This window comes from Phocoena sinus, chromosome 12 (assembly GCF_008692025.1).
Source record: "Phocoena sinus isolate mPhoSin1 chromosome 12, mPhoSin1.pri, whole genome shotgun sequence".
NCBI classification, from domain to species: domain Eukaryota; kingdom Metazoa; phylum Chordata; class Mammalia; order Artiodactyla; family Phocoenidae; genus Phocoena; species Phocoena sinus.
Genome location: NC_045774.1, coordinates 80,727,978 through 80,753,719, shown reverse-complemented (window position 1 = coordinate 80,753,719; position 25,742 = coordinate 80,727,978). Strand labels below are relative to the sequence as shown.

At 47.5% G+C, this 25,742-nt stretch overlaps 1 protein-coding gene across 2 annotated transcripts in view; it reads left to right on the top strand.

Annotated features, from left to right (window-relative positions):
- KCNQ5 (potassium voltage-gated channel subfamily Q member 5) overlaps positions 1–24,841 on the top strand; it is a 585,721-nt gene extending 560,880 nt beyond the window's left edge. For both annotated transcript variants that reach the window (XM_032651575.1, XM_032651574.1), the window contains 3 exons: positions 15,743–15,874; positions 18,216–18,342; positions 20,647–24,841. In XM_032651575.1, coding sequence (XP_032507466.1) covers positions 15,743–15,874; positions 18,216–18,342; positions 20,647–21,477 — 1,090 coding nt within the window. In that variant the 3' untranslated portion in view covers positions 21,478–24,841. The remainder of the gene's footprint in view (positions 1–15,742; positions 15,875–18,215; positions 18,343–20,646) is intronic.
- The last annotated feature ends 901 nt before the right edge of the window (positions 24,842–25,742 follow it).

Genomic DNA, 25,742 nt, shown 5'->3' with positions numbered 1-25,742 from the left:
TTTCCTGTTCATCCACACGCCTATTAAATTTTGAAGTATTTTTTTTAATACAAAACTTGACTGTGTTCAACACGAGATGGGTTATAAAAGGTGGGTGGGATTTGAAAAGCCAGGCCATACCGGACAGATTACATGAGAATTGGCTTGTTGTGTGAATTTGTTGCTTTAAGGACCTCTGCGTATAGATACAACTATATTGTTTAAATTATTTGTACGTCTTGGTGCTTCAATCCATGTTCTGTATTTCGTGTCGAAGAAGAGTCCGTCTTTGCTATTTCAAAGCAGGTTGACTTCCTGTGTGTTCTGCAGGGGGTTGCTGAAATATAATTGTAAAGTCTGACTGTAATACACTTCCTCTGCTGATGGCAGAAAACTGAGAGGGTCCCAAGCAACTCGTATTTCCAGGATCCACTCCCCCAAACAATCCAGGATCCGGACTAAATGAACTGCTGCTGTTCAGCCTGCCCTGTGTCATCCCTTTGGGAGAACGTGTATCTGTCAGGGAATGCAGAGTGACTGCAAAGAAATGCCTCTGCTCTTTTTGGCTTTTCCTGCCTCTTACCAGAAAGCCTGAGGAAAGCTGAAAATATCCAACCCAGTTTAGCTACCCAGATACTCAGTCTAAGCTCAGACATCAGTATAATGGGTTATGTACTTCTGGTCTGAGCGTCCTGTTAGACATTGCTGTACTCTGTGGTCGGGGGTCACTGGGAGAGTAGAGGTGAGTTATAAAGACTTTGGTAAATGTTTACGGGGGCAAAGAAAATCATGATATGATGAAAATGTGTGCCCAGAAGGTACTTAAACATTATCTGTAGCAGCCACCTAAACAGAAGTGAAGTCAAGCCTAGTCCCTCTAGAACCTGCGAGCAACAACCCTGTGGATGGGGGAGCGTCCCGTCCTGTCCTGTGTGTCCCGGGCCTCTCGTCTCATCATGACTGTTACTGACACTCCATGTCCTTCTCAGAGTCTCCCAGTTTGGACGATGATATGATCGCCCTGCCCCGGGGGGGTCCCAGAAGCCTTGGGTAATATTTAATCCCAGAAAACCCAAGGATACATAGTAAAATGAGGTCTACAGCCTTCAGTTAAAGGGATGGAAAGGATCTGTCCTGCGCCGTCCAACACTGTAGCCACTGGTCACACCAGGCGATTCAGATTTGAATTAATTAAAACGGAATAAAATGTAAAGTTCAGTTCATCAGTGGCACGGCCACATTTAAAGTGCTCGGTGGTCACGCATAGCCAGTGACTTCTGTGTTGGGCAGAGAAGACATAGTACATTTCCATCATGGCAGGAAGCTCTGTGGGGGCACTGCTGGCCCCAAAGTGACCTCAACATTCTTTCCATCCGTTCCTTACAGCCAGCAGAGACCCCTGGTCTAATTTGCAGCAAGTACAGTAAAATCTTATCTAAGGGACCAGATTAAGTTTCCTAAAAGTCATACTTAACCCAAGTTGTGTCATTTCCCGAGAGCTTCTGAAGCTTTCTGCTTTTGCCTCACAACCTGCACAAAGAATCCCGAGCTGCAAGAAAGAAAATGAAATAGGTTTATTCTGCCAGCTCAGCACTTGGGCAGCAGCTTGCGATTTACTTTGCTATTATCCCTTCCTCTGGCAACTTGACTGATTTTTGTAAAGTCCCTTGCAGAATTCCCTTGCTCTTCAGAATTCTTTCTTGGTTCTTATTTTTAACAGGAACTTTGTTATTTACGTGTCTCTCCTTTTTGTGGATTTTGGAAGCTTTCTGCTTGCTACTTCATAACTCTTGATGGGGTGTTTTTCTTCCCTGTATCCTGATTCTGCTTGGTGCGTTTTTTTTTTTTTAATCACTTCTAAGTTTCATTTAAAATTGTTGGATTCTGTAAAAACATAATAGCTGCACTCAGTAGTTAATAACTTAATTGGACATCTTTGACTCGTGATAGAACTTAATGTCTAAACATTAAAGGACCAACCACCGCAGTTAGCACTTCTGAAAAGGATTTGCAGGTATAAGTCCCTAACTCATATGCAAAAGTGTCCTTTTCATGAGTTTAATTACATAACAAACTGAACATCAATTGACTAGAGTGCTTTTGCCAGAACATGCCCACCACCCACAGCGCACCTTAAACAGGATTTTCTGTGTATGTCACTGATGGCAAGTGTGAACCATCTATTACTCAACTCTAAAATGGCGACTTTGTTTTTGGCATTTTCCTTGTTCTCTTTTGGTTGTTTGCTTATTTAATATGACTACCTGAACATGCCTTTTGTCTTCCAGTAGCGCTGACAATAATAATAGTTTTCTCCTAAGAGGCAAATTAAAATTAAAATGTGTAACAGAAAATATGTATGAGATGACAGCATGGAAAATAATATGATTACATTCACAAGAGCAAAGTAGGAATTCTTATTTTCAGTTATTAATATTTATTCAGCATCTGACATTTTCTAGTTATTTTTGAGAATAAATATTCTCGGGCAATAAGATGATTAAGGTCATTCTCTGAATTCATCTGGATTCTATTACCCAAATTTACTGAGACTTGTTTTTTTAATGAATGACATCACTTTTTACAGTAGTGAACAACAGCTATTCTTAGATATTTCCAAACTATGCCTTAAAAGACAGAAGAATACTTAGTTTTGTATAGTTCCTCCAGGATTACCACAGATTTTTTTCAAAATATTATTTAATTGGAGTGCGTGAAGTTGTTGAAAATGTGTTTTCAAACCCATCTCTGGGGGTGAAAATTGAACTTATTTTTAACAGGAGTTCTATCTATCTTGTCAATGATTTAATTCAAACAATGTTAAATTTCTTTTCATCCACTCATACAAATTAATTTCTAAATAGAAAGATGAAATTAGCAGGGAAGTAAACAGATTGACAAGCAAACTGATAACCTCTTGAACATTCTACACACCCAACTCCCACTATACAGTCGACCCTTGACCAATGCAGGAGTTAGGGGCCCCGACCCTCCATGCAGTAGAAGATCTGCATGTAACTTATGACTTCCCCCAAACGTAACTACCAATAGCCTACTGTTGACCAGAGGCTTCCCGATAACATAAACAGTCAATTAACACATATTTTGTATGTTATATGTAGTATATACTGTATTCTTACTAAAAATTAAGCTAGAGAAAAGGAAATGTTATTAAGAAAATCACAAGGAAGAGAAAATACATTTACAGTATTGTACTGTGTTTATTGATACAGAAGTACGCTTACAAGATGAATCATCTATCAGTACCCACATCAAAATTGTCTTATACGATACAAAACACTATAGATGTTATATGTGTTCCTAACACTAGACATCAAAAACGAAAAGGTAACATGAAAAAGGAGTACATATTTATTTACAGGTATAACGGTTCATGCACTGATGATGAAGCAGCAGCAGTGTGACTGCTTCATGGTAGCTTAGCTTGTACACTAACGAATGAATTGTTATTACAATTTTTACTGCACACAGTGTCACGGTTACATCCATAATACAGTATCGAACCAGTGTTAGATTTTTTAAAAAACACTTCCCTGTGATGATAGGCTGATATGCAGTTTCTCCCTTTATGAGAGAGAGAGAGGCATGCTGTACAGTAATGAAATTCTTTGAAAGTAAAGTCATAAAACAGTAAGAAAACTAACACTTTATTAATTTTATATTAAATATCACTCATGCTTAGGTAAAGATCAACTAGTATCTACATATATCTTATGTATGACACACCTAACTTTTTCTTAATTTTTTCAGCATGTCTAGCTACACAGTTCGTTTGTCTTTTCAAATTGTCACAAATCTCCAACAATTTTTCCAATATATTTACTGAAAAAAATGCACATACAAACGGACCCAAGCAGTTCAAACCCGTGTTGTTCCAGCGTCCCCTGTATTATGGTGTATTCACTTGCTCGGGCTGCCATAACAAAACACCACCAACTGGTTTAACCTTAACCACCAAAGGTTTATTTTCTCACAGTTCTGGAGGGTCAAAGTCAAAGATCAAGGTGTTCACGGGGCTGGTTCCTCCGGAGGCCTCTCTCCTCGGCCTGCAGACGGCCACCTTCTCACTGTGTCCTCACGTGGTCCTTCCTCTGTATGTGTCTATGTCCAAATTTCCCTTCTTATAAAGACAGCAGTCAGAGTGGGTTAGGGTCTGTGCTAACATCTCACCTTAACTTATTCTCCTCTTTGAAGGCCCCATCTCCAAAGCCAGTAGCATTCTGAGGTCCTGGGGCTTCAACATATGAATCTGGTGGGGGGGGGACACAATTCAGCCCATAACACATGGCAAGACACCAATTTTTCTATCACTGTTTGAAAAATATTTTCCCAGGCACAATATCAAATTTTTCAGATTAAAAATAAGCCCATCAGTTACCCAGATAATCCTTCGCAGTATCAGACATCCGGGAATATCTGAAGAGGCTGACTGGCTTGCCTTTCAAGCTTCCACTTGGCACTGTGGAAACACTACATAAGTGTGAGTCTTGGGCAAATTTTCACGCAAAAATTAAGATATGCTCATGTATTTGAAATAATAAATTTTAAAGGTCATAGTCAATACAACTCTACGTTTATAAATACGTAAGTTGGAATACGTGATTTGGAATACGTATAAATACGTGATTTGGAATAATCATTTTTTAAAATACAAAAGAGATGTTTGTGTTTGTTTTCCCACCGCTCGGCAAGGGCTGGATAAGTTCTCAGCTGTGCACAGCAGGACAGCACACGAGGGCCGTGTACAGAGCTGGGCGGCTGGGGAAACAGCTTGGTCTGTGTGAACCTTGTGGGCGAAGCTCGCCTGCTTCTCACCAGTGTTTTTTCACAGAATCGCTACATCTAGGGTCAGGGCCACTCCTAACGAGATCCTCAGCAACAGTGGCTCTCCTTAACGTAACTGTGTTTTCTGTCAGTTGGCAAGAAATGAATCAGAGTACGGTGCGACCTGTTCTCCTTGTGAGGAGAACCGAAACCAGGCGGTGGAGATTCCTCAGTATGTGGAGGAGAGCGGGCCCAGAAGCTGTGGGGTGTATCCTGTTCCTTACATCTCCTGGTAGCCCTGCGCTACAATCTCCGCGCTCCCCTGCAGTGTCTCCCTGGCCGCGACCTCTTATCCCCCGGGGGCACACCCAGGCTTCCAGGGAATCAGATGAATAATGAGGTCTGGGGTGAAAACTCAAAGAATCTTATTTTCTAATGTTCATTTTTTTTTAATTGAAGTATAGTTGATTTACAATGTTGTGTTAATTTCTGTTTTACAGCACAGTGACTCAGTTATACACATATATATATTCTTTTTCATTGTGGTTTATCACAGGATACTGAATATAGTTCCCTGTGCTCTACAGCAGGACCTGTTGTTTATCCATTCTATAGGTAACAGTTTGCACCTGCTAACCCCAGACTCCCAATCCTTCCTTGAAGCTTGACAAGGCCTCACTGGCTAATTTTTCCTGCCCCCCTGCCCCCCAGGGCTGCTAAGGAAGGTGGTCCAAGAAACCCAACGTGCTGCTGTGCGACCTGGGGCAACTCACATCGCCTCTCTGTGGCGTTTCCTCATCGTGAGGTGGAGACGGGGATGGTGCTGACCTTTGCTGCGGTGAGGATTTCACGGGTTACCGTGTGCAGAGCGCCGAGTGCGGGGCAGCATGGGAACCCAGAGCTCTGGGCCCCCTCCTGCCCACCCTCTGCTCAGGCCAGACCCCTCCTCTCTGAGCTCCGCCTGCCGTCGCGGCCCACGTGAAAGGAGCGCTCCTTTTTCGCACCTGGGGGCGCCTGCCTGCCTGCACCCACCCCCTCCCCCAGGAAGCGCCCAATGTCTCCCCTTACAGTTTCCTCCTCACCAGGCCCTGCGCTGAGCACTCGCCCAGAGCACCGCCGCCATTAGGGGCTGGAAGGGCTGTTTCTTCACCCAGCACGAGGCAGTGTCCCCACAGCCCCTGTGGGTGACTCGCTGCCGCGCAGGGCCGTCCCACGAAGTCCAGTGGGCCTGAGAGGTGGGCGTGACTCTCTTCTGCCGCCCCCATCCACACAGGCCTCAGGACGCCCTTTAAAGACCCTCCCAGGGGGTCGGATCCTGCGCTGAAACAAGATGTATCACTTCTCCCGTGCGCTGGGCACAGGGGCAAACAGTAAGGAGGAGGGGGCCCCTGCTTGGAGCCGGGAGGGGCCGTCGTGTGGGCCCCGCGTGTGTGTCTAGGCGGCTGCAGTGACCTAGAGCCAGGGGGCGGGGAGGGGACGGGGGAGAAGAGGCCAGGCCGAGGGGAGCCGGCGCCGGGCCGGAGAGCTGGAGGGCGCACGTGCGGAAGTCACTCCTCCAGGCTGGCGCTGCGCTCCCGCCCTCAGGACGGTGACTCTGACTGGAGCGCGGGAGCGGGCTGGGAAGAAGGGACACTCGTTGTCACAAGCCCTGGATCTGCGGGGGCCGGGACCACGCAGTCACGGTGAAGGGAAGCAGGGATGATGCCAGGGTTTGGACTTCAATGGTTGGAGAGGATGGAGGGGAGGAATCGAGGGTGAGACAGGCGCCTGGGCGCTGGGGCAAGGGGACGGGTAGAGACGGCGCACTGTTGCGAGTGCCACTGGAGGGGCCGCCCAGCAGGCAGGTGGAGCCCTGGATCTGAAGCCCAGGAGAGATGCCTGGAACCAGGACAGCCTTGGTGGTCGTCAGCGCAGACGTGGGTGGTTTCCAGAAGCGTCCCCTGGAGAGCGTGGAGGCAAGAGAGATGGTGGTCCTCACAGAATCTCCGGCTCAGGAACCGTGAGGAGCTGCGGAAGAGAGAAGGCGCTGATCCAGAGGGACTTGGGGCAGCCAGACAGAAGGAACCAGGAGACGCGGAGGACGGAGCCGGGGCAGCGTTGGGAGCGGAAGGCGGGTCCACCGTATGAAAGGCTGCTGGAGGTCAAGAAGAGAAAGGGGACCTACTCCTTTCCAGGAGGTCCCTGGGAAGCGGCACCAAGGAAATCACCGGGAGCTTTGGAGAAAAACTCAGTAGAGGCAAAAAAGGTTGAAGCCAAGGGGCTTCCCTGGTGGCGCAGTGGTTGAGAGTCCGCCTGCCAATGCAGGGGACACGTGTTCGAGCCCTGGTCTGGGAGGATCCTACATGCCGCGGAGCAACTGGGCCTGTGAGCCACAGCTACTGAGCCTGTGCTCCGCAACAAGAGAGGCCACAGCAGCGAGAGGCCCGCGCACCGCGATGAAGAGTGGCCCCCGCTCGCCGCAACTAGAGAAAGCCCTCGCACAGAAACGAAGACCCAACACAGCCAAACATAAATAAATAAATTTTTTAAAAAAAGGTTGAAGCCAGATTGTAAAGCCATTTTTTCAAATTACCTATGAGAATCTTTCACGCTAATAGGAACGTAGGTGAGGCATCAAGAATTTCTTTATAACTAGCGAAGACTCAACATGGGCTCTTCTGAAATCGCTCGGGTCTGATCAGCCAAGTGAAGAGCCACCGATGACGTGTCAGCTTCTGAGGGTGTGCAAAGTGGGCCTTGCTGTCACCCGGCGCGAGTGCTGAGGTTTTCGGGTTTTCTCGCCCTGTGCTCCACCTACTCCAGGAGGCGTGCACGTTCTCCTCTAAAATGTATTTTCAGCTCTGCATCCTTCTTAAACCTCACTTCAAACTTCAGGCAAGAATACCCCGCAAATAGAGAAGGAGAGGCACATGTTTGCCACTGTGGGTTTCTGTTAAGTCCGCAAGCTGTTTAATCATCACCAGTCCCTAACTTTGCTGATGGCGTCTCTGCTGTTTTAGCAGAGATGGTGAGTTTGCAAGTTGCTATGAAGTCATTCTGGACAGCCAAGTCTGTGACACGTGACAGTACAGGACGCTGCTGGGGAATATTTTATGGATCATTTATGAGATTTTTTTAATCAGCTAATATACTCCCTGGAATATTCTTTTTATATATATATATTTATATATATATATATTTATATAAAAACTTATTTAGTTAGTTTTGGCTGCATCGGGTCTTCGTTGCTGCACGCAGGCTTTCTCTAGTTGCGGCGAGCGGGAGCTACTCTTGGTTGCGGTGCGCAGACTTCTCGTCGCGGAGCACGGGCTCTAGGCACGCGGACTCAGTAGTTGTGACACGTGGGTTCAGTAGTTGTGGCTCCCAGGCTTAGTTGTTCTTCAGCACGTAGGATCTTCCAAGACCAGGGATCGAACCCGTATCTCCTGCATTGGCAGGTGGATTCCCAACCACTGTGCCACCAGGGAAGCCCTGGAATATTTTTTGTTTGTTTCTGTTTTGAAGATAATTGCTTGTGACGGCATTTGCCCTGAGGCTGCATTACACCAGTGTGTTCACCGAAAACGCACTTACTTTGCAGCATCTAATTTTTAACCCTTTATTTGGCTATAATTTAAACTGAATCTCCTATTCATTGCTGAGACAAAAACTATTCAGGAGCAATCAGCATGTATGGGCACTTTGTTTATTTACTTATTTGTTCCACACTTTAAAATTTACACAGGATTTTATACTCCTAGGAAAATAAAATGCCCAAATGTAGTTACCGTATTAGTGCTCACAAAAATCCAAGGAAGGAAGCTTACCCATTTGTACACTTGCTTGTATACAGAAGTTCTTACTTGCATTTTACTACTCTTATCTCTTTAAAAGAAGACCAAACAGAATGAACAGAAGAACTTACTAAATCCTGAATCTAAACCAATATTAAGCATTAGAAGAAAAACCCTACTCCCAGTGATGGGAACAATGTGACCACAGAACTTTCCCGACCCCTAAGTCAGCCAAGGGAGGTATCTGCCTGCCCCTTTCGTGAGGACACCTGGTAGACTGTATACAGTGGGGCTAATTTACGTCTCTATCAAGAGCTGAAAGCAAGAAAATGAGACTGGCCAGCGCATCCAGGCAGCCCAGGGGTTCCTTAGTCGCTGGCTAGTAGCCCAGTCTGAGATGACAGGATGGTAAAGGAGTCTCGGTATGCGATTCTATAGCTAGTTTCGAAGAGTCTCAAAGTCTAGATACCGTATACACAAATGCAGACCTGTATTACTGGGTCACGATTATGTATTAACAGGAAAATAACATTAATGAATCACGCAACTAGTGATCCACACGCCTTGGGTGGTGACCCACATTATCAAGTTCTGAGCCTAGTTGGCTGCCGAATCTGCCCCGTGATCAGCAGCGCCCCTTGACTGGACTCTAAAAGGCTCGAGAGGGCTGCCTCCGGAGAGGGTCAGCGACCAGAGGCCCTGGGTCACTTGCAGGACGAGCCCCAGGCCCCTCCTCTTCAGGCAGACAGATGCTGTATCTCTCCTGGGGAGTCAGAATCAGGAGATTGAATTTGCTGAACAGCGAAAGAGGTGGGTATGGAACACTCCTCAGTAGAGGTGACGGACACGATGCAGTGACATGAAGTGGAGTGCATCCACACCAAAAACATGAGGTCTGGGACATCAGGCAGCCATTTCTGAGCCCTGAGGAATTTGGTCATCTCTCCCAAGATGGGGGTGCATGCGGGAGAAGTCTGGGGTACACACTCCTCTCCTGCTTGTCTGCCTGCCCTCCTGACCGATCCCCGGCCTCCAGCACGGAGCCTGGCACGTCGTAGGCACTCAGTGAATGTATGACGAGTGACTGATTCAGTCCCTCTTTCCAGCATCGCACAGGGAAGCAACCACCCTGAGCTCGTCCAGGGCCCCAGGCTCTGGGCACATGGGCTCTTGACTCCTGTTAGAGCTCCTGGCGAGGGGACTGTTCTTCCCACCAGGACGCCGCAGAGGGACGGACAGCGGCCACGTGGTCCCTGGAGGCTTCTTCAGCTCCTTCCCAGCACAGCCGGGGCCCACACACACACCGTGGTAGGAGCTCGATGACTATTTATTGAAAGAATGAATGGACCCGTCACCCGGCACTTGCTTCCCCGTCCAAGGCAGTCCTTGAGAAGCTAATGGGACTTGTTAGCTGGCTCTCGCGCGGAACTTCGGGTCTTACTCCGGAAGCGGGGGCAGAAAGCACTGGGCTGTGTGTGACTGGGGGTCTGACACCCAGGCACACGGACGCGCTGCCTCGTGGGCACGATTTGTGTGACTCAGAAGACGACACGGACCCGCCGTCACTCTTTCCTAACCCAGCCCAGTCCCACCCCAGTCCCACCGCCTGTCAGTCGTTCTCAGCCTGGGCTGCGGGTTCCAATCACCCGAGGAGGTTTATAAAGCCTCTGGATCAATTAAATGACGTTTCTGGAGGTGGGACCCAGGCGTCGGCGTGTTTTAGGCTCCCTGGCTGATGGCAAGGGGCAGCGGGGGCCTGGGGACTCTGCCTGTACGTAAAGCCCATCAAGCCGCCTCCCTGGTCCAGTCGGCTGAGCCCTCCGCCCGCACGAGGTCTGGCTGTCGGCCGCCTGTCCGTCCGTCTGGTGGTGGCACAGTCACCGCCGCTTCTGTTTTCTAGTCGTTCTTATCTCTGCATATTCGTATGCAGGGTTTTTACCCTGACTCAGAGGCCTGGGACAAGACTTTTGCAAGATTCTGTAACTCGTGGCAGTACAACAAATGCACCTACACTTCCTTATAAGTGCACATGTGTTGTGTGTATATATAGCCTATATTCCACCCGGGGTTTAACTTTGCTGTGGTTATTTCTTTGCGCTCAGAAAATCGCTTGAGCAGATTTCTTCCGTTTCAAGCCAGTTGCCAGTTGAGGTTTGTGGCGAATCTCTCGCCCCCTCTAGTGGTCACAGCGGAGCATGTCTGTTTCGAGCGTAGGTCTCCTCCGGGATTCCTAGCCTCTTAGGTACCCGCAGCATCGGAGGAGAATGGCTTCACGGTCTTTTGCCCTTGGCTGCTGTATGAGCTCCAGGGGTGGAGTTTGCCCTCATGAGGAAAAGGCAGTGAGAGTGCAACCTACTGCCCCGCCTTCTGTCCTCCTCCGAAGGCCCTTCCAACAGCACCAGTAAGGACAAGCCATTCAGTATGTGCCAGGCGTGTGGCAAAAAGAGCCCTTTCATACCAAAGTATCTCTTCTGTGCTGTTATATTCTGTTAAAATATTAACACCTTAGCATTAAGACAATAGTAAACATTGTGATTAAGAGCTCAGCACTGGAGCCACACTGGCTCAGATCCCACGCTTACCAGCGTGTAACCTCAGGCGACTTACTTAACCGTTCTTGGCCTCAGTTTCCTTATCTGCAGATTGGGGCCGACAGGAGTCCCCATCTTGCAGACTATACTGCCAAGTGCCGCCTGGCAGTGTTGTCATTTTAATCACTAAATGTACTCTAAAGGTCTGAATTTTACTCCGGAATGATTTGCCCAAACACTCCTTTCTACCAGGCAATACATAGATCATATTAAACTTCTTTTATAAGCGTCCATTAAAGTTTTCTGCCTTTTTTTCTGCCTGGCCTCAAGGCATTTCCTTGTGTCTACACCAGAGGTCAGCAAACGACAGGGTGGCGCCAAAGCCAACCCAATGCTGTGTTTGTAAATAAAGTTTTACTGGAACACATCTACATTCTCTCGTGTACGTACTGCCTGTGGCTGCTCTCATGCTACAGTGCAGACACGGGTGGCTTCAGCAGAGATCATGTGACCTACAGCCTGGCCCTTTACACAAAGAACTTCCAACCCCTCGTCTAGACTTTGGGTCCCTCTGATTTACATCCAGCTGCGTTAGGAGGGCGGAGATACATAACATTCAGGATTGCCTGTGTGAACCAAGCTTCCTCCCAACTCGGGGCTCTCCAACCCCAGCTCTCACCTTTTCCCTTCACCGCATAGTCGGAAGGCTTAGTACCTGACATGGAATGGTCTGGGAGAGAAAAAAGAAGTCGAAGAATTAAAAGGCCTTTCAAATTCATAGTCTAATAGCCACTTTGGACATTTTCCTCAATTGTCATCATCTTCATGTCTTTCCTGAAATCTAGAATTATTGAACCCTGGGCTTCATTTCTTCCTGCAGATAAGCAGAAAACGGCCTACTCACTCCACTTCGCAGAAGCTAAGTGCATCATGGGCAGCTGGTAGCTGGGAAACGTACACAGTAAAGCAAACCGATGACCAATGAGACCAGTGTGTATATCCTACAACTTGGGTAGAGTAAGCAGAGGACCCCTAGAATTTGCGACAAAAGGGGAAACATTACAGTTATTAGGGGTGGGGAACCCACATTGGCCCAGGCCTGATTCTTGGGAGGGGCCTTGGAGGGAAGGAAGGGGGCCAGTTCAAGGGCAGAGTGCACTGGACCCCCTGGGAAGACAGAGCTGGCAGTGAGATGAATAGACTAACGTGGCCTCGGGTTTACTTGTGTGAGGGTCAGAGGGCACACAGAGGAGACAGGAGGAGGTCAGCGGACAGCTGGACATTCCCCTGAACCTTTACAAGTGTGCCTGCCCAGGAGCTGCCCTGTGGTGCGAGCTTAGTGGGGTATCAGCAACACGGGCCTCGTACTAGCTGTGTGACCTTGGACAGGTTACCCGACCTCCAGAGCCCTCGCTAGACCCAGATATCAAAGGTGGAGAACTCTTAGGGCTTCATGTTGACATAATGGAGGCAAAGGGCTCAGGGCAGGGCCAGCTGTTCGGCAAGGGCACAGTGATGGGAGACCCACCCCAAGGGAGGCGGTGGGGTGGGAGGACGAGTACTTCACCTCCCACCGCCAGCGCCGTGTCCAGGACAAGGATCCTGAGTACTCGGGTCAAGCTCGTTGTGGGCAGAGACAGAAGCCATTCTAGACATCCAGCGGGACCAGGGAAGTGAGGGGGCTTAGCTTAGTCTCCCAGATCTTCCACTCTCTACCTTCTGATTTCAACCACGAAAACCAAGTGCAGTCCCTGGAAAGGCGAGGGGATTGGGTGGAGGGAGGGAAGCGGAGGTGACTGGATGGTATAACCATCTCGAATCGCCCGGCCCTGATGACCGGGGTCTTGGCTCAGAAGGGTCATCATACAGTGGCCAAGGTGGGCAGGGAGCACGCCTCCCATCCTTGCCCTCCTGGAGCAGGCCTGACACACAGGAGTTTTGGAAGCATCTACAGCAGTCTCTTAGGAACAGAAAACTAAGCTTATACTCTGTTCAGACTTTAACCACATGTGTTCATCCCTGTGTTCTTGATGGTCCTGTGATATATAAAACTCATTCAGCAGCTGAATTACTTTCCCACCAGGCCCTCCCCCGCCCCCCACCTTGGATGGTTTCGTTTTGCTGTTAGCACTCTCTTTACATTTGGTACTTACTGGGTTATGGTGTCATTTATTCCTTGACTTTCAATGTTTTTTCCTTTCTCCTTACTTTCTCATAATGATATCTTATAATTTGTGATTTCGTTGTTCTGTGAAATCCAAACTACGTTAGTAATTTGAGGGAAAAGAATACTATATTTTCATGGTTTTCAGAAGCATCTCCATTTAACGGATTCTTTTCTGAATCAGGCAGAGTCCTAATCATTAATGAATACACAAATTTGTTTTACTTTAGAAAGTTTTCGGTATTCACGAAAGAGAGTCAGAGTCTTATGGTCTCCCTGAAATGTGCCTCGAAGAGCTCAGATCTGTTCTGTTCAGAAGGTGTCAGGAGTCTGCCTTGGCACAGAACAGCATGAACAGCTTTGGGTGACCAGAGAGGAGCTCGTTCACATCCGTTTCTTCAGCGAGCATGTACTGAATCGCTGATCCTTGCCAGGGAGCTTATGAGCTGCTGGGATGAAAAACACAGCTTCTGACCTCAGTGAATCTCCTGGAGAGGTCCGTGCTTGAGCTGAACCTGAACAGTTAGCATTTCGGGTAGTGTGCCAAGACAGACCTCTGAGAAATGAGCACTTTGATGACGAGAGAATCTGGAAGGGCTGGTGTGGGGCTGCAGGCAGAAGAGCAGGTGGAGATGGACGATCGCCTGGGGAGAAGAGGGGCGCTACCTCCGCCCGTCACCCCCTTCCCTAGCCAGGCGGAGCCTCCAGACCGACAGAGACAGCCCTGCAGTCAAGGACATCCTACAGCCTGGTGGAGGCCTTATATAAGCAAGTAATCAGTGTGGCATGTTAGTTACTAAAACGAAGGTTAATAGACAAGTGACTAACTGCTTGGAAAGAATTGCAGAAATGTCCATTAAAACAGCGACGTTAGAACCGAGTCTTAAGTATCCTGTAGGACTTCAGGAAGAGGAAAGCCCTCGAGTTCCAAAGAGGAAGTGAACGAGGATGAGGTGAGAGGGGCGGGGCAGAGGCCAGGCCACCCACGGCCTTGCAGGATGTGCTAGGGAACCTGATGCTCACCCCGTAGGCCAGGGAAAACCAACGTGGTAGAGAAAGGGGGTAAGAACATTAAGGACAAATGGTTCAGGCATGATTAGGAGACAGTCAGATTGAAGGTAACAATACAATTCCAGGATTGAGTTTGGGGCTTTATAACCAGTTGCAATCAGCTATCGCTTAGGATAGGTAATTTTCCACTTAAACGCTACTTTTGTCCCTAATCTTCCCACTTTCCTCCAAGGAACAATAAGTTTTGGTTCATAGCGCCTAGTTGACTGATCTTCAGCCTGGGACCCGTGAGCGTGATAATAAGAGTCTATGAGCCAATTAATAGTTGAATAAACACCAACAAGTTTAACATTTACCTGCAGTAAGGCTGGACAGATTCATTAAAATGCTGTACTGCTTTGCTTTCCCCAGGAATTATATCCAGTTATTGCAGTAACTGGTTATCTTAAGCAGCTTCGCTGTTCACGACGTCATGAAATTTATTGACGAAGTATTGTTTTAAAACACGGAGTCCACGTTGGGGGAGACATTGTAATTAAAAAGACCTCTGGTGGGCAAAGGAGGGACTTCCCTGGCGGTCCAGTGGTTAAGACTCCATGCTTCCACGTCGGGGGACATGGGTTCGATCCCTGGTCGGGGAACTAAGATCCCGTATGCCACTCGGTGCGGCCAAATAAATAAATAAAACCTCTGGCTCTGAAGAGTTTAGACATCCAGCTTAGTTGATGAATGTGTTATGTTTGAAAAAAAACAAAAATAAACCCTTGGGTACCTAATTGAGCAGTATTCTGCAGAAATAATTTATGAAATTTTTCATAAATTTCTATACAAATGTACATTTCCCTAAAGAGAATGAGAGTTTCGTAGCACATCTGCATCTCAAAAATGTATATAGTTACATAAAAGACCATTATAACTTTTTTTTTTTTTTTTTTTTGCGTACGCGGGCCTCTCACCGCTGCGGCCTCTGCCGTTGCGGAGCACAGGCTCCGGACGCGCAGGCTCAGCGTCCATGGCTCCCAGGCCCAGCCGCTCCGCGGCATGTGGGATCTTTCAAGACCGGTGCACGAACCCGTGTCCCCTGCATCAGCAGGCGGACTCTCAACCACTGTGCCACCAGGGAAGCCCAACTTTTATATTTTTATAGGGATGCATTCACTGGGTGTTGATCTTGGACTTCTTGGGGTTACATGGAAAAGGTAGAATTGCATTTTGACTTTGATTTTAATTCAGGGTTTCAATGGACATTAAAAAGGTGCAAGACTTATTAATGTTTAGTCTCTTTTTTAGTGTGTTTTTCTACATTCAAGCTGTGCCTCACAGGAGATATTCTTAAATTGTCCACTGTAATCTCGGGCTTTCATGTTGCATTTCTGCAGGAGCTTAAAATAATTTGACGCATGACGTTTTTCCCCCAGAGTTTCCTCTGTATACTAGTGAGCCATTTGGGTGTTTTAGTGAAGTTATGAAGATTCATATGTAGTATGTTGCTCTTACAGAATTATGAAGTTTCACGTCGCAAAACGGAAGTTTAAGGAAACATTACGCCCGTATGACGTAAAAGACGTCATCGAACAGTATTCTGCTGGTCACCTGGACATGCTGTGCAGAATTAAAAGCCTGCAAACACGGTGAGCAACGCGAGGGTTACTTGTTTTACAGGAACAGGCACAGGAACTGTCTGGGAGGAACGTCTCCCTAGTAGAGAAAACTCTTGAATTCCATGTTTCTAACTCTCTTTTTAGTGAACAGCTGGACTTTTGCGTTGAAACGTAGATTTTATTTAAAAGTAAATCAGTCATTAAAAGCCTCAATGTATCGACAGTGTCTCAGTGTCTCACCTGTGAAAATAGGGTATTGGCAGTGGCTGCCTAGGGTCGTGGTGAGGATTGAATGAGTTAATGCAGGCTCACCGAGTGCTCGGGGAGTGTTAATGGTTGGTGCGGCCGTCATTTCCGTTATCGCCTGAATCCTTCAGAGGAAAGCTAGTCTTTCTCCTTCGTTAAACTTGACCCACCATCCAGCCCACAAAGACAGACCTGTCCCTCCTCTGAGCCCCTAAAGCGAGTAGAGTCCACTGCAGGGAGTAAAAGCGCGCCTCACCTTGGAACACTGTGCCGGAGAGTCAAACTGAGCACCCAGCGTTGACTCTTATACTGCTGCCCTGTGGGAAGCTTGTTCCCCTGGCCCTGGACCCAGTCTGGGCCCTTCCCTTCATGCCTGTCCTGCACGGGGCTAGATACACACCGTCTTGCCAGGGAGCATCTTCTCTAGTGGTTGAAAGAAATGAGTTCAGTATGTTATTTCAAACATGTGTTTGATTGTGTCATCTTGAAGCTGAAATATTTAGTCAGTTTCATTTTTTTTAACAGCCTTGCTTCACTATCAGGCCCCAACTACCAGCATTCGATTGAACAGTTCTTAAAACACAAGGACTGAGTCTTCAATGTTTGTCTATGCCCAGAGCACACTTAGCCCAGGGTGAGGCATATACTAGGCCCTTGGTAAAACACCTGTTGATTTCTATAACATTAGTTACAGAAATCACAGGGTTTTTTTGTTCATTTCATTCAGCAGGTAAGTATTGAACCTGCAATGTGTGCTGGGCACCCTGGGCACCCAGAGATGACCAAATGACCCAGTCCTTGTAGAGCGGCAGTTGAATGGATTAGATGTCATGACTGCCTGTAGTCCTGTGCACACAAGGTAAACTGGAAAGTTGAGTCAATATTCCTTATAATTCAGCTCTAACACACACAAAAGGGAAGAGAGCAAGTGTCCACTTCAGGCTGACTAGGTCTCCTTGGAAACTGTTTTAAATCACCTGTGATCCTGTTACAGTCTCTGCGCGGGTAGCCAAGGTTTTCCAAGTCCTTTCACAGAACTACCTAAGGCTCCCAACGTTTTTGTTTGCTTGTTTGTTTATTACAAATGTAATTGGTCTTCTTTTATTTTTCTTCATAGTGATAGGGTCACTAGTTAAAATACACTGTAAAATCTTCAATTTAAATTTTATTTCATGCTGCATTGTAGAAATAGTTGTAAATAGCGTCCATTTAATCATTTAAAACAAAGGTTAAATGTAAATTAGGATCCTGTATTTATTCCTATGATTATTTATGATTTTCTGGTAAAGTTTTATTTTTCTGAGGGTGAAGGAATTAATGTTTTTTAAAGTAAGATACCTTTAAACTAAATTGATAATTTCCAGAAATCACTTGACCTGGAGAGAATGCCATAACATTACAAACAGGATCTTTTCATTTAACATATGTTTGTTCAATTGGTTTTGTTGTTTCTTTGTTTTTATTGACGTATAGTTGATTTACAATGTTGTGTTAGTTTCAGGTGTACAGCAAAGTGATTCAGTTATACGTGCATTTATATCTTCTTTTTTCAGATTCTTTCCCCTTATAGGTTATTGCAAAATATTGAGTACAGTTCCCTCCCAATGTTTCTATAAAGTTCAACTGCTGCAGAATTTGCAGAACTCATCTGGAGTTTCTTGCCTGTGTGATGTGTGTATACTGTCCAACTAGAAATCCTGAGATGGAGACTACAGCTTTCTTACCTGCTTATCTTCCATATGTCAGATGTATGATAAATGGTCACTGAAAAATCTGTCCTATTATTAACGTGAAATAGTCATAATTATGATTTTGTCATTTTTAAGTGGTTGAATTCAAGAAACACCTGGTCAGGGGTGGAAACAGACAAATTACTTGGTAGTTTAGGACATTTTTGCCTCCAGAAGATCAGCCATAAGTGATTTCATCATGGACTAGAATAATGAGAAAATTAACCTCGTGTAATTTTCATGTGAAGAAAATAAGCACGTCAGCTGGAAGAAGTTCATTTTTATTTCCTCTTACGTAAATAGAGATAATTGTATTTTTCTTTTCAAAACCCTTCCTTCCAGCCTAGGGCAGTGTCCACCTTCAGCACTCATAATCAGATCTCTTTCTCTGCTAGTGTGGATCAAATTCTTGGAAAAGGGCAAATCACATCAGATAAGAAGAGCAGAGAGAAAATAACCGCAGAACATGAGACCACAGATGACCTCAGCATGCTCGGCCGAGTGGTCAAGGTTGAAAAACAGGTACAGCTCAACTAAACTGCTGAACTTTTTAGCCAGATTTTTTTCCAGTTTTATTGAGATATAATTGACGCGTATCGCTGTATAAGTTTAAGGCATACGACATAATGGTCTGACCTCCATATACTGTGAATGATGACCACAGTAAGCTTAGCCTCCATCGTCTCATAGAGACACAATAAAAAGGAAAGCACGAAAAGAAAACAACTTGTTTTCCTTGTGATGAGAGCCCTTAGGATCTACTCTGTTAACACCTTCCTGGGTACCACACAGCAGCATTAGCTATAGTCATCCCCTTGTGCATCGCACCCCCAGCACTTGTTTATCTATAACTAGGAATCGGTACCTTCCGGCCACCTGCCTCCGGTCCCCTCCCTCCACCCGCTGCCTCTGGTCACCATGAATCTGATCCTTTTTCTATGTGTTTGGGAAGGGGGTTGTTTTTTGTCGTAAATTCCACATAAGTGAGATCGTACAGTATTCGTGTCTCCCTGCCTGACCTATTGGACTTAGCATTATGCTCTCCAGGTCCATCCCTGTTGTTGCAAATAGCTGGATTTCCTCATTTTTTTATGGCCGAGTAATATTCCATTGTGTATATTTATATATACACACACCACAACTTATTTATCCATTGATCTGCAGTGGACACTTGTCTCTGAGTCTTGGCTATGAACATGGGGTTGCAGACATCTTTTTGAGTTCATTTTTGTTTCCTCTGGATATAGTCCCAACAGTGGAATTGCTGGATCATGTGGTAGCTCTATTTTTAATTTCCTGAGGAACCTCCATACTGTTCTCCACAGTGGCTGCACCAGTTGACATTCCCACCAACAGTGCAGGAGGGCTCCCTTTTCTCCACACCCACATCAGCATTTGTTATCTCTTATCTTTTTGATGACGGCCATTCTTTTTTTTTTTTTTTTTTTTTTTGACGGCCATTCTAATAGGAGTGAAGTAGCCAGAATTTTTTTTAATCAAAACTGATTATAGGCAGTTGGATGTATTTTAGTGAGTAATAGATTTTAAAAGGAATAAAATCAAGAAAGAGCAAATAAATTAAATTTTCTTTATGCATAGACAGTGTTTCTCTAAAACACCTGGATTTCCATATAAGAAATAGAAAATTTCCTCTCATCAATTAATACTCGAACTGCAAACAACTATAGACTTCCAACAGTAGAATAACAAAGATCTAGTTTTTATTTGTGTTTTGGTTATTTCATTGTCTCTCTTATGTCAATTTTTTAAAAAAGCATAATAACTATGGTAGTGCACTGAATGTTTGTTGACCCTGAGAGTGTATCATCTCATACAAAGACAGTTTTTAGAAATCAAAATGCTCCCCCAATTTAATTATAAATATTCCAAGCATTTTATACCTTTATTTTTAAATTTAGAATCGCCTAGATTGATATCTAGGGTCTTTTTTTTGTTTTTTTTGTCTGTACCGCACAGCTTGTGGGATCTAGTTCCCTGACCAGGGATGGAACCCGGGCCTCCTGCGGTGGAAGCGCAGAGTCTTAACCACTGGACCATCAGGGAAGTCCCAGTATCTAGGGTCTTGATTTCTTACAGAATCAGTTCCCTGCTAGGCAGCAGTAAAGTCCCAGAATGTCTTCAGAGAAGAGGCTGAGGAAGGGCAACCTGATCGGGGAGGAGGGTCTGGAAGTTGCTTTGTACAGCGCTTATATGGTTTTTGAAACATCAATTTTATCTTATTTTTTTTGTAATTTATTTTATTTTATCTTTGCGTCGGGTCTTCATCGCTGTGCGCGGGCCTTTGTCTAGTTGTGTCGAGCGGGGGCTACTCTTCGTTGCGGTGCGAGGGCTCATTGCGGTGGCCTCTCTTGTTGCGGAGCACGGGCTCTAGGTGCGCGGGCTTCAGTAGCTGTGGCTCGCGGGCTTCAGTAGTTGTGACTTGTGGGCTCTAGAGTGGAGGCTCAATAGTTGTGGCGCACGGGCTTAGCTGCTCTGTGGCATGTGGGATCCTCCCGGACCAGGGCTCGAACCCGTGTCCCCTGCTTTGGCAGGCGGGTTCCTAACCACTGCGCCACCAGGGAAGCCCCTGAAAAGCAATTTTAAAGGCTGGGGAGGCAGAAGGGCGCCAGTGGAGACCAGGCGGACGGACGGCGGAGCGTCCTGCCTCTCGGCCGTCCGTTCCCGCCCTCACGGCTGGAAGGGGCCTCCTGCGCTGGCGCCCAGTCAGGACTGCGTACGACTTACCTCTCCAGACTTCACTGTGCGGGCACAGCCGGACTGCTTTCTACCTTCTTATCAACAGGTGTACGTTTTCCCCTCTTTCAGGTCCAGTCCATCGAGGCCAAGCTGGACTGCCTGCTGGACATCTACCAGCAGGCCCTGCGGAAAGGCTCCGCGTCGGCCCTCGCACTGGCCCCCCTGCAGACCCCGCCTTTCGACTGTCAGCAGACCTCGGACTATCAGAGCCTGGCCCCGCCCGGCGGCCGCCTGCCCCGCTCGGCCAGCGCGGGCCTGGCTCGGGGCCTGCAGCTCATCCTCACGCCTGGCGAGCTGGGCGCGCAGACCTTGTACGCGCTGAGCCCCCCGGCGGCCCAGGGGCCCGGGAGCCCGGGGGACGGCCCGGCAGCGGCGGGGGTGGGCGCGGCCCGGCCGGCGGCTCCCGCCACCCTGCAGATCCCAGCCCCGCTGCCCGCCCTGGGGGCCCTGGCCCCCGGCCCCGCGGGCCCGCACGAAGGCCTCCCCGACGTCTCCGCCCGCCTCGAGGCCGCCAAGGAGCGCGCCCTGCGCCAGAGCCTCGACCTGGACGGCGCGGCCCTGCTATCTGTCCGGCCCGCGGCGGCCCAGGACCGGGGCAAGTCGGCGTCGGTGCAGAACCTGATCCGGTCCGCGGAGGACCTGGACGTGCCGCTGTCGGGGAGCGAGTCCAGCGGCTCCAGGGGCAGCCAAGATTTTTACCCCAAATGGAGGGAATCCAAATTGTTTATAACTGATGAAGAGGCGGGTCAGGAGGAGACCGGGTCGGGCGCCTTGCACGCGGGGCCGCCGGCCCGGGAACCCGCCCTGGCGTCGGACTGTCTCAGGACTGGACGGTCCCGATCATCTCGGAGCGCAGGAGCCGCGGAGGCCCTCGGCCGGGCCCATGCCAGGCTGAAATGAGGCCCTCGCTCGCTTCCCTTGCCCCGCAGCCTCTCAGCCATACACGTCGCTGCATGAACTCTTCGGGAAGCCCTTCTCAAAAGTTGAATGCCCAAGAATCAGGAAGAGCAGGAAAGGCAGTGTCCAAGCCCGTTACCTTTTAATTGCATGACAATGCATGTTCAGGGGACGGCTGAACTTCCCAGGTAGGACAACATTACCCCTCATTCAGGAAGGTACCTCGCGTTAAAACTCCTGAGAAATCAACACTGCTGGTGCTGTGGTGTGTGTGAAAATGTCAAGGTCAGGTCGTTTATAAGATTGGACTCTGTCTTTTGAAACGATGGGAGTAAGCACCTTCAAATTTCAGGCATTTCTGCTTTGTGGTAAAACACAGAATACAGTTTCAGAATTAGGCCATGACGTGCGTACACGTAAACATAGTATCAGCGGCTGATAGGGTGTCCAGTAAAGCAGAATTGGGGAATCACAGAAACGGCTGCCTGTCCAAGACGTACTTGCCAACCCGCTCCTATTCAGGCATTTTATTATTAATGTAATTTGAATGTCAGTTCGTGTGCTTTTGGTGACTTAACGCTGTGGCCAGCAGCTTTGCACGTCATTTTCATGTTCTTTATGACGAGAATGTTCTTCGGTTAGAAAATGGGCAAACAGTGAAAGTCAAGGCCAGTGGGGCAAATAGGCTGACTCTGACACATCTGACTTCAGTGGAAACGTATTCCCTGACGGCTCGCGCCATCAGCTGCTACACAAGCAAACCAAGTCCTGAGAAGCGGACAGCCGGCCGGGCAGGGCTGATCCGTGTGTCCTGCAGCGCTCTCCACTACAGGCAAGTGCGAGAGGCTCTTCCCACGGCTGATACACACGCAGGATCCTGGGAGCAGACGTGTGAGTGAGACGGGGATGGAAAAGGCTTGAAAAGAATCCAGACACGACACCGGGAAACAAGTGAGCTCAAGAAAATGACTTCCCCCTCCAGGGCCGTGAGAGGGAGGGAAACAAACCAAAAGGAAAGACCTTGATTTTTTAGAAAACAAATATTGCTAAGGAATTCAACTACCTAAACGTCCCTTATTCTTATACATAAGCAGAGAATTTTGAAAGGCATTTATTTTTTAATATGCCCTGAATGTCTTTTGCTATTAGGTAGTACATTTTGCATATGGAAGGCTAAAACTAAACGTCCTTTACTTTTTATACTGTAGTGCACATTTTCTATTCTTCCCAAGAATGTTGCCCCCAATCTGAAATTACTGGCTCAGTTTCCTGGTACGAACATTTTATGGTTCAAAGTCAGGTAACACTGGCAGGGTCTGCGAATCAAAGCACTTAATAATATAGCATGGCAGCAAAAAGACCAAGGGACACCAAAGGAGAAATGTATGTACCAGAAAGCAAGCAAAGTTGACCGCTTGTTAGAAACCAGCCTCGCTAGCCCAGACCGTCAGAACTTCAGCCAAGGTAACGGCACCCAAAGGGCCAGGAGAAGCGAGAGAACACTGGTTAGACTCTCACCACAGAAGGACTTAAAAAGGAAGCGTTTTTTCCTTGGCGGTAGTGCTGCCTCCGGGAAAACTTTCCCAGCGGCCAGGAGGACCAAGCAGGGCTGTCGCCGGCCACCCAGAGGCCAGAAGATGCCCTGACACCCGCCAAGTCCCTCCCAACTCTCTCCCCAGCCGGGTTTCTCCACCCCAGACTCCCCCCGCGACTTTTCTTCTCCACAGGCTTATGGACTCCCTGCCACAATTTCCCTTCTGGACTTCACCAGCCGACATCCCCAAGTAAACCGCTTCTCCACTCACCCAAAATGCGCTTCTCAGCCTTTTAAGACCCTGTCCTTTTTGATAAACACTGAAATTTGGCAACATTCCTCTTCTCGCCCCACCGGGATCCTAGCACACTGCCCCGGAGCGTGTCATTCAGAGCGTGCTTGGGTGCTGGAGATACGCAGAAGAGAGTCTAAATTTTACACTCCAGTTAAGAAGAGGTTCTCAAGCTTTCGAAGCCATTATTTTCATTTTCGAAACATAGAGTGTTAGTAAAAAGTATTAAACGCAATGTTTCATCTACCCGTGTCTCCACTCAAAGTTGTGATCCATCCTCCCAAGGAGGTTGTACACAACACACACACACACACACACACACACACACACACACACACACACACACACACACCTCCACTGACCCGAAGCCAGACCCCCGCCGTGCACGGCAGGCCTCTCCAGGTGTCAGCCGAGGAAGAGGCAGGAGAGAGCAGCTTCCGGGTAGCACTGAGTCTTGGACACGCGCTGTCCGGGTCAAACCCCACTGGCAGCAGGAGCTCTGAATGTACGGGGGCCGGGGGGGGGGACCCCTCCTTTGGCCTCTTTAGGCCTCACACATAGTACAGTTCATCCGGCGTTGCTGAAGACGGAAGATTCAGAAACAAACCTAAGCCCATCACTGAGGGTTACCCACAGCCCCGCGTGGTAAATCACGTTAGGAAAAGCTTTCATACATCCAAGCCATGACCATTTTGTGTCTGTCTTACTCTATAGCGCAAAAAGTCCTGGATGTCGAAAGCCGGTTGTCTTGTGTGAAAACTGGAGGGTTGTGTCTGCTCTGTTCCTCTCGGCGGAGCTGAGAGGAGCCTCCCACTTAACACTTAGCAAAGTCCCTTCGGTCAACCCCAGACGGTGTCTCGAAGCACAATTTAGCTGAGCGCTGATCAGCTGCCGGCTTTCTCGGGTCCGTGTTCGTCTGCCTTCTGCAGTTCGGGGGGCTGATCAAGCTACCGCTTCCTGGCAAACATCCCTTCTAGGAGGTGAACTGAGAAACTTTGCTCTGTCTGATCTAAATGTTTGCATTTTGTTCAACTAAATTAACACGTGTAGATTGCAAGTTTCGTTTAAAGAAGACACTTGACTGAGTTTTTAAGTCTTTATCTCCTGTTCTAAGGTGCCTTTCTTGCCTCCCCTTGGCTCAGTGATTCTGCCAGTAAAACAAGTCTAACAGAGAGGAGGAAATCAGGCACAAAGTGACTAATTCTCATGCCTGTTTGCAAAGCAAACTATAAGGAATGATGCAAGTGAGCAACTAAGTGAATAGGTCACTTCATCCAGATTGAGAAAATACCATAAATGTTAACTTATCTCCCCAGAAGCTATTTTTTGCCTTAAAATGACATGGTTGTGTTTTTGTAAGAGAAACTTAATTTAATATAATTATGTGCATTTAAGTGAGCAGTTCTGGAAGTCGTGTATGACAATGCAGTTGTCTGTTTCCTGCAAACAAATAAATCAGGAATACCATATCCATTTCAAGCTACCATTCAAATGTAATTTCCTTTGCTCTCTTTTACTGGGATTATTTGTTTTAAAGTAAAACATTAAAAAGATGTCTAGAAACAGCTAGTGTGACTGCTTTCATCTCGTCCTAACTGGTTTGTTCTGAACTAACTGGGTCCCAGTCGATGAAACTGATCGTATACAGATTTGGGGTTGAAATTAAAAATTACCTTTTTCCAGTGTTGCTGAAGAAACCATTGGTAACTGGGGAAGAGGAGAGATTTGCAAATGTTGTTGAGGGTATCATGAGAAAAATTAACTTGATATTATACTGAATATTTATTTTTATATGTTTTTAATTTGATACATCAAAACAGACGCCAGCCCATATGAGCCTTGTGTCAGCTATAATAAAAGGGTTTGCTAAACGAGTGATAAGAAGTGGGGACCAGCAGGTCCCCAAATGCTGGAACCCCTGTCTGCTCAGAATGACCATTTGTAGCACCTACCCAGCGCTGCCCAACCAGGGGGCTTCTGCTCCAAAAGGGATCTTCCCCTTCTGCCCTAGAACCGCCCCCTCCTTCTGTTCCACTAGCAGTTTTGCACGGTGTGCATCATTAACCGCAGTGGAATTATTTGAATGGAGGCTCAGAATGTTAGAGCTCTGGAACGCAAAGCAACAAAGCCCTAAGAGAGCCGCCTTAGACGCAGGAGCAAGGGTGAGGGGCTGTCGCGTGAGGGGCCTCCCCCCCCCGCCCCGTGTCTCTGAGGAGCGCACCCAGGTCTCCCTGCCTGTCCTGTCACCTTCCGGAGACGAGTGAAAATAATCAGCAAACTTGGAACGTGCTTGCTTTGACCAACTCAAAAACATAAACAGCTTCCAAACGCTTTCGCACCTACCTTACAGCCTCTCAGTCCCGCCTTTAAAAGTAAAATATACGGACAATTATTCTACCCTCATCATGGGTACAAGTAGGTTCCCAGACCTTGAAGTGCCCA